The following is a 12,186-nucleotide window of genomic DNA, read 5'->3' as shown; positions in this document are numbered from 1 at the left end:
CATTTAACACGCTTTAACATGTTAAACCAAAGATCATGAATACCCCTAGTATAGGAACAGTGTTTTACCACAATGTTATGCATGATGAAGCTGGACGATTGTTTACCACCACAAATGAAGAAAACATTGAGCGTTACTCTGATAAATGATTTTAACACCATAGTTATTAATAGTTACTTTTTATATTTCACCAATATAGGAGTCTTTCAGTGGTTTTCATATTTCTATCACATTTTTCAAAAAGAAATTTTGAATTGAGAGATATAATTAAAAGTACTTTTCTAATAAGGTTGTAATGGTAGATAATCTGTCAACTGAATAGCTCATTCAGAACATTGATACATGAAAGTATTACCACAGTGTAAAATAGAAAAACTATATTAACTTTCTCTATAAATGAGAGAGGAATGATTTTGAACTTTACTGCAGTTGTAAGTAAAAGATATGAGATGTACATATAAATGAGGTTTTTCATTTCTATTTTTCTTGTTAAGGTGATGACTAGTGAGTATGAAATTCAGATTCAATATCCCCAAAAGATAAAGAATTATAAACAATACTCTAGTGGCATTGCAGATTATATGAAAATAAAATGAACTATACGTATTTTGTAAACTTAATTATATATAAAATGTTAGCAAAAAAAACTGAAGAAAACACTAAACAAAAGAACATATTATAATTTATATTAAAAATATATACATTTTTGTCCTTAATAAAATGTAACATTTTTAGAAGATGTTCTTTTGTAGCCATGAGATTGAGGACTGAAAAATACTCAAGAAACAGGTGACGCACTAAAACTAATACTCCATTAAAACACCCAACTTTGTTTTCTCTTCCCCCGCTCCCAGAAAAAAAAAAAACTTTTTCCTGCAAAGGAATTTTTATGGAACTTACATGTTTTTATGAAATTTCATTAACAGACCAATTATAATTATTTATTTTTTTTTAGCGTTTTAAGTATTTCATTACATTTACTAATAAGTCATTACTCCAACCTGGACTGATCTCTAGACAATCATCCATAGTGCACCTATCTGACTGATCTTAATGGATAGTGGCCTATAGAGAAGGATACGCTAAATAGTGATTTTAAGAGTTAAAGATCTTATTTTTAGTTTTTCATCGCCTTTAGTAGAAATATAAAGAGGACAGATAAACTTTAGCTCTTTTTGTCCCCTAACATTTAAAAGAAGTTTAACTAGAAAAAATCTGGAGATAATAAAATCCAAATAAAAGGAAAGAATGCTTAGTAATTCTTGTTTGCACAACACAACTAAACAAGAAATGTTAATATTTATGGGTAATATGATATCTAATTACAACAAAAATAGCAGAAAGAGGGTGTACACTGCAAGATTCTATTTAGCTATAGTAGATGGTTATAGAATATACTTAATTAAAGATATAAGGATCATGTCTTACCGTCGATGGTGATATTTGCAGAGCGCAATCTATTCTATATTTAGTCTCAAGAGAGGACATTATCCTGGTCACATGGGAAGGCAGCTTTAATACACCCGTCTGCAATAGCTTTGAGAGTAAAGCCATTGCCTTTTCTATATCCTGGTGAGGGAACACGAAATCACCAGACAGCCAGACCCTCAGGTATTCAGACTGCAGCTGCTGTAACTGGTGACAGACATCGGCCAGCAGGCAGCATGATGGTATATCTTCAGCCACTAAGCACTGGAGCAATGCCAGCAGGAGACATTGTGAGCCGTTCAAATCAATATCAGTGGCTGTAGATCCTTGGTAGATGTGAGCTCTTGCACCATAATCAGCACCAGCCATAATCTTACTGAGAACAGAGCTACGGCAGAACAAGCCAATTCGCTTGAGTGGATGCTGTAGATATGCCATAGTAATCGTAGATTCTAAACATAAAGAAAAAATAAATAAATGAATAGTGTTCGTCAAATAAATAAGTATTAAGACAAGAGATCATTTTGTACATGAATAGGCTATGTTATTACGGTGAGAGAGAATGAATGAAGCAGATGGTGTGTGTCCACGTGGTAGGCTAAAGAGCCAATGGAAGTGGACAGCTTCTTTGACAACTGAAGATTTTGGTTACTGGAAGATGGTTGACGGCTGTTTTTATACCGAATAAAAGAAGAAGTATAATATAGAAATTGAATTAGTTGGAATTTTATCTTTGACATCTTTAATTTTAAAGGTTTTTAAAAAGTTTATATTTACTTTTTTTTGGGTGCATGGACACGCTGACGGAGGGGAAGTAGTGGGGTAAGCCTGGTTTAAATTTGAGTTCTGTAAAGTCAGGCAATCAGGCTTCCCCTACCACGCCAATACTCCCCTCTGTTCAATCAACCTACAGCCACCTCAATCATGGCACAATCTCACAAGAGGAGATCATAACACAAAAAAAAGGCAATCCTTCCCCAACCCGCTAAGACCCTGGGAAGCGAAAAACCAATATATCACTGTTGAAATGTTAGCTTAAAATAGGAAGAGGAAACTTTAATATAGTTAAATCGAGCGATATTTAAAAAGTGCCTACAATTGAAAAACGGCATGAAACCCTCCATGATAGCCTTCCTTATCTAACTTTTTAAACAGACAATTATAGGGAGTAGGTTGGTCGATCTACGACATGTCACAATCTCAAAAGAGGAGATTATAACACAAAAAAGGGCAATCCAACCTCAATCATTAGGGTAGTTTTTAACAAGTTAAGTTTTTAGACATCATATTAGGATAGTTTTTAATTTTGTATCCAATTTAATAGTTGATGTGTATTAGGTAGTACAGATATTTCATGTGTTTTGTTTCATTAATGATTTATAATTATCATCTTTCTTTCATTAAATATTGGTAGTTTACCTTAGAACTTCTTTTAACAATTGTCCAATTGATTTATAGTTATATTTTAATTTTCTATTCCTTACTTATCTACCGACCTACAGAGTGTTTACATGCCCAAAATACGCACCCATGAAATCCAGTGCAATCTGGGCATAGTGAAAAATCAATGGCCTTAACATGCTCAAGCAGGTAAAGCAAGAAAAAACAAAACTCTTCCTTACAACCTGACTAGTTATTAAAACCATATCTTTGAAATGGACAAATTTCAAAATTATGAAATAGGCATAGAGGAAACAAATTTATTGCAGAAATAAGTGCAGAATTTTGTCCCGATTCATAGTTATAATAAAATTAGACAATTTCTATATTTTTGCCTTGAAAAGCTAAATTAGAGTTATGTTCAACTACACACATCAAACTGTTCTTAACTTTGAATGCAGTTAACTTGAAACCAATAAGTACCAGCTGAATTATTAATGGGATGCTTTCTATGCAGAATTTCATGGAAAATATTTTCATTCCAATTCTTTATTTCTGTCCAACCAACCGATTTGGAGTTAAATAAAATGACACAGTGCCCACGAAGATGGGACCTCTTTTAATTCATATTCCTGACCCTAAAAACAAATAATCCTGTGAAGGTTAATACTTCATAAATTATTCCCAAAAAATGATGTTTTTTGCCTAATGGTATGTGATTTAACTGATATTAAAACATGTTAATGTGGTTGCAACAAGAAAACTCCAATTTGATTCCACATTAGAAAATAAGATAAAATTATCAAGTAATGAAATGTCATTTAAGATATAACTCATTTTAATATCACATTGTAAGAAAATTAAAACTGGATGAAACAAAACCATAGTCGTAGCTTCATGTGAAAATGATGATAGTTACAGTCATGTGTGATAATATTGTAAATATAGAAATAGAGTAATAAATGGTAGAACAATATTTATTATAAATAGCAATAAATATGGTAAAAAGTGGGTGTAAATAATAATCAATGTTAAGTGAATGTAGCAAAGGAGATAATAAGAATATTAATAAATAATAAAATTAGCAGATAAAAGGGAAAAAATTAACAAGTGTACTAGACATCAAAAGGTCTCAGACTGTTGTAGGTAAGAAAGAGAAGGGTAGGGGTGGCCCTAACCCTTCTCTAGTCAGAAAAAGTATGTCTTTTATATAAAAGAAAACTGACAAGGTCAAAGCGTCTAATACTATGACAGGCAAATGTATGAGATAAATGAAACAATAGGGATATAAGATATAACATTTAGATTATATACAGTATAATCGGAGAAACAAAAAGGAAATATAGATACATTGATAAAATAAAATAAAGTAAAAATTATGATACATGGGTAAAGTAGTGATATAATAAACTAGGAAAAAACGGAACAGTATGGATTTAAAAAAAAAAGTAGTCTTATATATAATAGTAAACTGATATGTCAAACCGCTTGTACGGGGGGGGTATATTAGTGGGGCAAAAATAAGAGAACATTGAATAGTTTTTTTTTTTACTATTTTACTATTCAAGGCATTATTGACCACCGATAAAGGCCAACATTTTCTAACAATCAACTTCACATGTTCAAATTCAGTTACAAATGCTCATTGAATTAATGCATGGTTTAACAGGGAGATATTTTAATTGTTTACATCACTTTGAAATCTAAATTATGAAACCAAACTTAACTTATACGAAATTGACAACGAAAACAATGACTAAGATTACATCTTTCAAAATGAATAATTCTTAAGTAAAACAGTGATTACTGCAACCTAATAGAAATGTTAGAAAACAATCATAAAGAGGATTATGTCACAATATAAAACCACTTGGGAATCTTTCTACACTAAACTACTAGAATGAAGTGTATATCATTATTTAATTAATGAACTATGATAAATATCCAATAAAGAAAAAAAACACAATGTTTAGCTAAAAACCTACAATAATACCTCCATTAAGGAGTCTTGATATCAGTTATCTTGTACTAAGTACAAAGGAATTACTATTCATACACTCTTACAATTCTGAAATAAATGAATAAATGGCTGAAATGGAGGCAACAAAGTTGGGTTCATATTCTAATCATTTAAATTGGTGGTTTATATTTACTTTCACTGAGGACCATACAACTCTGTTCTCACCCCTATTTTACAATATAATTAAGAAAAAATAATATTAATCATCTGCCAATGTGTGGAAGGGTTAACATTTGCTATATCTGTTTTATTAGTTAATAGAGGACCAGACATTTGCAAAAAAAACATCACATTATTGTTGTCCATGAGGCAAGCTCAAATCACGTGTGCATAAACTAGACATCCCACTTAAACTGAAGTCCCCACATTCAACAATATTTTCATCTTAACATTGAACAAGAGAAAGCATAAGATAAGAACGGACTAATTAATTAATTTTAGGGCAAGAAGGAAAGATAGAAGTTACCTACCTCAACTTGTTAAAAGGTACCGCCAGGATATTAGAATGTGGAGATTAGACATGGACATCGATGTTTTTAAGATCGATTTTTTAGAAACCGATGTTTTACGTCGGTCTCAATTTTTCATTGTTTTTTTTAACTTAATAATAAAAAAAAAAATTAACTGTATAAACAGATTCCTATCAACAATGTGGTGGGATGAGGAAGTACTTCCTGCCTTTACGCAAAGAACGGAATAAAGATAAATTAAAGGTCTCTTCCAACAATCACTTCTAAAGTCGTTGTTGGAACAAACCATGTTACTGAAATGGATGTTCAAAACATCGATGTATTTTTGGCAATGCTTTGTAAGTATCGTTATTTTAATATTGAACATTAGTATTTTAAAACATATGTGATAAAAAATGTGTTTTATCATTTTTTTTTTTCAATACGTATCATACATAAGTAAAAAATGAGTTCTGTACAAAATTAAATTACATTAATATTAAATTACATTAAATTCCTCGCTAAAGTGGTTCCACGACTATTGTAACATTAATAACTAAAATGTTCATATTGAGGTGTAGATAGTTGACCGTAGATTAATGCTTGAAGAAGTTTGTCGGGGGGTGCGGTCAGCAAAGAACAACATAAATAAACAAAACCATATTTATTTATTTTATGCCTGAAATAAATCGGCATAAAATAAATAAATATGGTTTTGTTTATTTATGTTGTTCTTTGCTGACCGCACCCCCCGACAAACTTCTTCAAGAAGTAAAATGTTCATACTTCTTTGCATTATATAACTTCATATTAATTTTATTTCCTTAGTTATTTTTTTTTTATGAAAGATAACCGTTTTTGAATAACTGAACACAAGGGAAATCAAATATCTTTAAGTTCAATTCGTAATTTATAAATGCCAAGATAGCATTGTATTGTGAGTCAACCTAGAGTAGTTAGTTACTCGCCATAACTCCGAGCATTATTAGCGCATGCGCAGATGTAAACAGCTCCAGGCGCGGAACCTCTCGTCTCGTAACAGGTATGATATTTTGTAACCGTTATTCTCGGAGTGTAAATGTTCAATGCGTAAAACTGTAACTGTGTAAATGTTCAATGTGTAAAACTCGAACTCGATATCCGTTTTAGGGGTGGACGGTTATTCGCCAGTTTGAAATTGTGCTTCTGCTCGACGCTACTCCAATTTTCAATTGATCTCTGTGCTTTGCCTACCCTCGTTTTTGTTTGTCTATTTTAGTTATTTCCTAGTTATTTATTGTCTATTTTAGTTATTTTTAAGTTACTTATTCAGTTTTACTCTTTTATTATAGCGATATTTTATATAGTGAGTTGTGTTTTGTTTACTTCTTTAATTGTTTTATTTATGTTACTTATTCAGTAGTAGCGTTTTATTATAGTTTATTAGTGTTTTCTTATAGTTTATTGTTTTATTTAAGTTACTTATTCAGTTTTAGTGTTTTATTATTGTGATATTTTATACAGTGAGTTGTGTTTTGTTTACTTTTTTTATTGTTTTATTTCTGTTGTGTATTTCTGTTTTTTTTTTACTCATATAGTTGTGGCTAATGCAGAAAATTTTAATTTTGAGTGCAACTTATGTGACAAAACATTTACCAGAAATCATAATTTAAAAAGACATAAAAACGTTCATAGCAGTACTTATAGTATTGAATCAAAAAGAATTTCTACCTACTAGTGTTGAATATGTGATGTAAGTTTTGTAGGTATTAATAATTTTAATGATCATATTTTTAGTGGTCATAATATTAAAATAAATAATTCCACTCTACGATTTGATAATGAAGATGAATTTTTGAAGTGGAAGAAGAAGAAACAGCTTCCTATGTCCAAAGATATGCTGCTTATTCGACCAAAGAATATCGCGTAACAAATTATTGTTGTAACAGATCTGGGAACTATAGGACAGCAATATCCTCACCATCTAAAAGAGAACGCCATTTAAAAGTCCAAGGCTCAAATAAAATAAATAGTTATTGTCCAGCCAAAATTAAAGCCCAATTAGACAAAGAAGGGAATGTTACAGTTCAATATTGTTCAACCCATGTTGGCCACAAATTAGAACTGTGCCATTTGCAACTGGATAAAGATGAGAGGAAAGAGTTGGATTCAAAAATAGCTATGAAGATTCCTTTTGATGCTATAATCGAAGAAGTGCAAGCTAATCTGACCGACGATATCAAGAGGAAACATCTCGTCACCAAAGCAGATTTGAGAAATATAGTGAGAAAATATACCTTGGACAGTGAATGCATTAGGAAACCTGATAATACATTAAGTGTTGAAAGATGGGTTGAAGAACAGGTACAAAGCAATACAAATTGTGTTTTGTTATACAAACAGAATGGTGTCCATTCAGATCAATTTCCTGATTGTAGACCTGATAGTTTTATGCTCGCCTTCATGAGTGATGCTCAGGCTGGTATGCTTAAGAAGTATGGGGGTGACTGTGTATGCATTGATTCCACTCGTGGCATGCAACTTTGAAATGACTACAATTTTAGTACTGGATGATATGCACCAAGGATTCCCTTGTGCATTTGTTTTCTCCAACCGAAATGATCTATATGCACTAGAGGTATTTTTTAAATCAATTATTAATAAAGTAGGGCAAATCAGCGCCAAAGTATCAAATGACAGATATGGCAGAAGTATTTTATAATTCTTGGAAAAATTCAATGGGAAATGCGAAGAGATAATTCTGCACATGGAGATTATTCTTCTTAGTCCCTGGCAAAGAAGACTGAAGGCGGACATCAAAAATGTGGAAAAAAGAAAAGAAATTTCAAAAAAGCTCTTTATTTTGCAAAATGAGGTAGATCTAACAACATTCGAAAGGCTAATGCCTATAATGCTGAATGATATGTGTAATGACCAAGAAACCAGAGAATTCGGCCTATATTTCAAAAGTAATTATATTAAAAATTGCCAATACTGGGCCTACTGTTATAGAATTAATGCTGGAATTAATACTAACATGCATATAAAGAGGCTGCATGGTATTTTTAAATATTTATTTTTTAAAGGAAAAATGGTGAAAAGATTAGATATAACAATTGATGCTGTGATGCGATTTGTGAATCGCAAACATTATGACAGGATAATTATTAATCGCAAAGGGAAAATTACGTACAAATTGAGAAATATCAGAAAAAGGCACAAAAAAGCTCTCCTTCTTGATTTCAATAATGTACTAGCATCGCCAAATAACACATGGCTGGTATTTTCACCACTCTCCAAATTTGATGAGTACACAGTGACATTAAATCAAGCAGAATGTAATTGTAAACTTACTTGTAAGCAATGTCGAGCATGTTTATATAAATTGTATTAAATGGAACATGTGTAAGCTTATACATTTAGTCTGCCAAAAACTTAAAAAATTTGAGTTATCCCATCATGAAACTCTTTTATCTAACACTGTGAGTAATGCAGAGGAAGAGAACAACAATGAAACCACCTTGATACTATCTTCTCTTAGTAAAGAAACGGAAAATAAAGCTGAATCCAGTGATTCAGTGGGAACATGATATTCAGCAATCAGTCCGTACTATTGTAAATAGTCCTGGTATGACAGCACAACCGAGGGATGAAATGTCATCTCATCCAGTACTAAAATTGTAGTCATTTCAAAGTTGTATCATAACGTTAGTGGAATTATTTATTTTAATATTATGTCCACTAAAAATATGATCATTAAAATTATTAATACCTTCAAAACTTACATCACATATTCCACACTTGTAGGTAGAAATTCGTTTTGATTCACTGCCATATATACTGCTATGAATGGTTTTATATGTCTTTTTAACAAATAATTTCAAGTGAATGAGTTTTGTTTAGCACAACAGAATTTGCATCACTTTGTATTTGTTCTTTAACACATTCTTCAACACTTGCTGGAATATTCCCTCACTCTAGATCTCCTTAGACCTGCTTTGGTTAGATTTTTCTTCTTAACATCAGTAACATTACTTCGAACTTCTTTGATAGTAGCTTCAAATGCAATTTTTGTTTCGATTAGAGGAAAAATTGCAATGCACATACAGTTACTTCCATACTTTGTTTTCTGTTGAACATGATTTACAATAGATCGGAGAAAAATCACTAAAGGATCATATATACTTAGTAGGCCAAGTGCTATTCTTTTATTGAAGCTGAAACGTTGGTACAAATCAAATACCATTATGTACCCTAATAATGATTATTTCTGCATAATTAGTATTCATATTTTTGTGCCCATATGAAAATTTATCATTATTTTAAAATTTATTGTTATTATTGTTTTAGTATTAAATTCTTGTTTTCAAAATTTAAAAAAAAAAAAAGTAGAAAATTCCTGGTATTATTTATTTTTTAATCAAAGTTGTGATTTTTAGAAATATTGTTACACCAACACCACAACACAGATTTTTTACATTTGTTGTTATGTTGGGTTACCCTTTTAGTGATTTTTTTTTTTTTTAAGTTTCATGCATATAAACTTGTTTTTACATTCTCACAATCTATTGTACTTATTATATTTTGTTCATCAAACTTTTCTGTTTCAAATTTGATGCTAGTTAATTACGTGAGACTTTTACCATCATCATTATCATTATACATTCTTAGTTTGTAATGATATTCTTCCTATTTGGAAAATGTATTTATTTTACCTGCTAATCATGTATAAGTTATTTTGAAGTAGTTTATTAAATTATTTTCTTATGTTTGTTGAAAATACTGGGTTTGTACACAATCTAGTTTAATTAAATATACATCTGAAAGATGCAAAATCAATTATTGCCAATTTCAGGTGGGCTTAGAGGCTTGACTCTTTTGGTATCACTAAGAGCAAGCTTAAATGGTAAAGGAACCACCAGCCCTTGGTAAATACTACTTACTATTACTTAATTATGCTAATTAATAGGACAGAACAGCATTGAACCCTAACAAACAAACAACAGCTGGGCGGAAGTGTGATCCCTTTTTAGAAATTTTCAGCCAGACCCAGAACAAGTAATAGGTAATTGTCCTTATTTATAGAAACCTTTTTCTCCTTCCTAAAATACAATCAGCTAATGAAATGACTCAAGAAAATTCCAAAAAGATTGGTGGAAAGAAAAGGGGAAATAAAGGACAGGGAGAGAAGAGGAAGAGGGGTTCCAGAGTTGTAGTACATATATTAGGAAGAGACAACCGTAGAATAGCAGACAGAAGTCCTGGTTGAAGAGAAGAAATCCAAGAAGAAAAAAGGAAGAAGCAGTGGACAGCTAGTCAGCTAATGAGGAAGAACTGGAGCCAAAAGGGTTGAAAATAAAGGAAGAAAAGCTTTTAACGCTTAACATGACTTTACATAGGGCCACTCACAATCCTATACTTAAAACATTTTACATAACAATTGCAACCCCAGTATTCTCAATTTTATATCATATCAGTATTAATATTTAATAATTCTATGGTTATACTTTATTTAACTTTTCTCAGGTTAATTAGTTGATATTATTGTATGAAGGATAGGATGGTTCAGGTATTTTGATTGCCTCCCGAACCATCTTAGTGTTAATTCTCTATTTGTTTTTCTTAATAATAATATTTTCATCATTATCCATATTTATATTTTTCCATATCCTTAACATTAGTTTTATTGTTGTTAGTGTATACTATATTTGATAGATTAGTTGTTGGTTTTTTTAATATTTATTTTAATGTTTTAAATAATTATTTATTATTCTGCTATTCATATTTTATTATTTTCCTTTATACAATATTTGATAGATTAGATTTTTTTTTATGTATACTGTTTTAAATAATAATTCATTTTTCTCCTAACCATATTTTATTATTTTATACTGATTTATTATCCTTAATGTATACCATATTTTTAAGATTAGTTTTTATTTAATGTAAATTAATATTTTAAATAATAATTCATTATTCTGCTATTTATTTTCTGTATTTTTTTTCCATGTTATATACTTTGTGCAACTAAGAAAAATTTCAATTTTTCGTTTTGTGAGTTTGTATTATTCAAAGAGTATTCATGGTGTTTTAATTGCTTACAAAAATCTGGTGCGGTACACACACCACTTCAAACTTCAAACCCTACTCCATTCCCAAATTTTGTGGATTTATTTAATACCAGATCTGCCTGGACCCTGTTTCATAATAAAGTACAAACTAATACTATTAGACTTGTAGATTTGTCTCAATTCAATTAACAGACTTGTATATTAGTAATTTGTATTTTTTAATTCCTGTAATATCACTAATAGTCATCCCTATCATAAAAAAATAAGTATTAGTATTATGAAACAGAGCCCTGGTGGGTCTTACAGGGTTAATGTTAAGAGGTACATGGTTTTTGTTTTTTAAACAATTGATTATGGGGTTATAGTCTCATACAGAAGACACCCCTAACTACAATGTTATGAATAAAAAAAAATTAAGATGAAATAAATAGATTAAAATAATAATTCTTAATAAAAGATAAAAATAAAGTTAATAACAAAAACGACATTTATGGATTTAAGAAAATAAATAATTGTATCTTATTTTCTTTCTTTTTTTCCAATAGAAGTCAATTATTTACTTTGTTAAATCCACATATGTCGTTTTTGTTATTAACTTTACTTTTATTTTTTATAAAGAATTATTATTTGAATCTATTTATTTCATCTTTTTTTTTTTAATTTATAACATTGTAGGTACAGGTCTCTGCTGTATGAGACTAAAACCCCATAATCAATTGTTAAAAAATATATATATATAAGTTACAGCCTTAGTCAGCTGTTACTTCGATGTCAGCGGACTGAGATCAGCTGATCGCATGTATATAAAGAGATGTACCGTGTAACAATGTCGAACATTGTAGATTTTTAGGCCTCATAT

At 30.4% G+C, this 12,186-nt stretch overlaps 1 protein-coding gene and 1 pseudogene across 1 annotated transcript in view; one reads left to right on the top strand and one right to left on the bottom strand.

Annotated features, from left to right (window-relative positions):
• LOC106688523 (putative ankyrin repeat protein RF_0381) overlaps nucleotides 1-1,797 on the bottom strand; it is a 15,523-nt gene extending 13,726 nt beyond the window's left edge. Inside the window, exon 1 of the mRNA XM_024361795.2 lies at nucleotides 1,429-1,797. Within this exon, the coding sequence (XP_024217563.2) occupies nucleotides 1,429-1,797 (369 nt within the window). The remainder of the gene's footprint in view (nucleotides 1-1,428) is intronic.
• A 5,310-nt stretch (nucleotides 1,798-7,107) lies between these two features.
• LOC106688522 (uncharacterized) lies at nucleotides 7,108-11,122 on the top strand (annotated as a pseudogene).
• The last annotated feature ends 1,064 nt before the right edge of the window (nucleotides 11,123-12,186 follow it).

The sequence above is a fragment of the Halyomorpha halys genome, unplaced genomic scaffold (assembly GCF_000696795.3).
Source record: "Halyomorpha halys isolate HHAL.00 unplaced genomic scaffold, Hhal_1.1 Scaffold1147.1, whole genome shotgun sequence".
NCBI lineage: Eukaryota > Metazoa > Arthropoda > Insecta > Hemiptera > Pentatomidae > Halyomorpha > Halyomorpha halys.
Note: the sequence above shows the minus strand (reverse complement) of the source record. Positions and strands in the feature narration are given on the sequence as shown.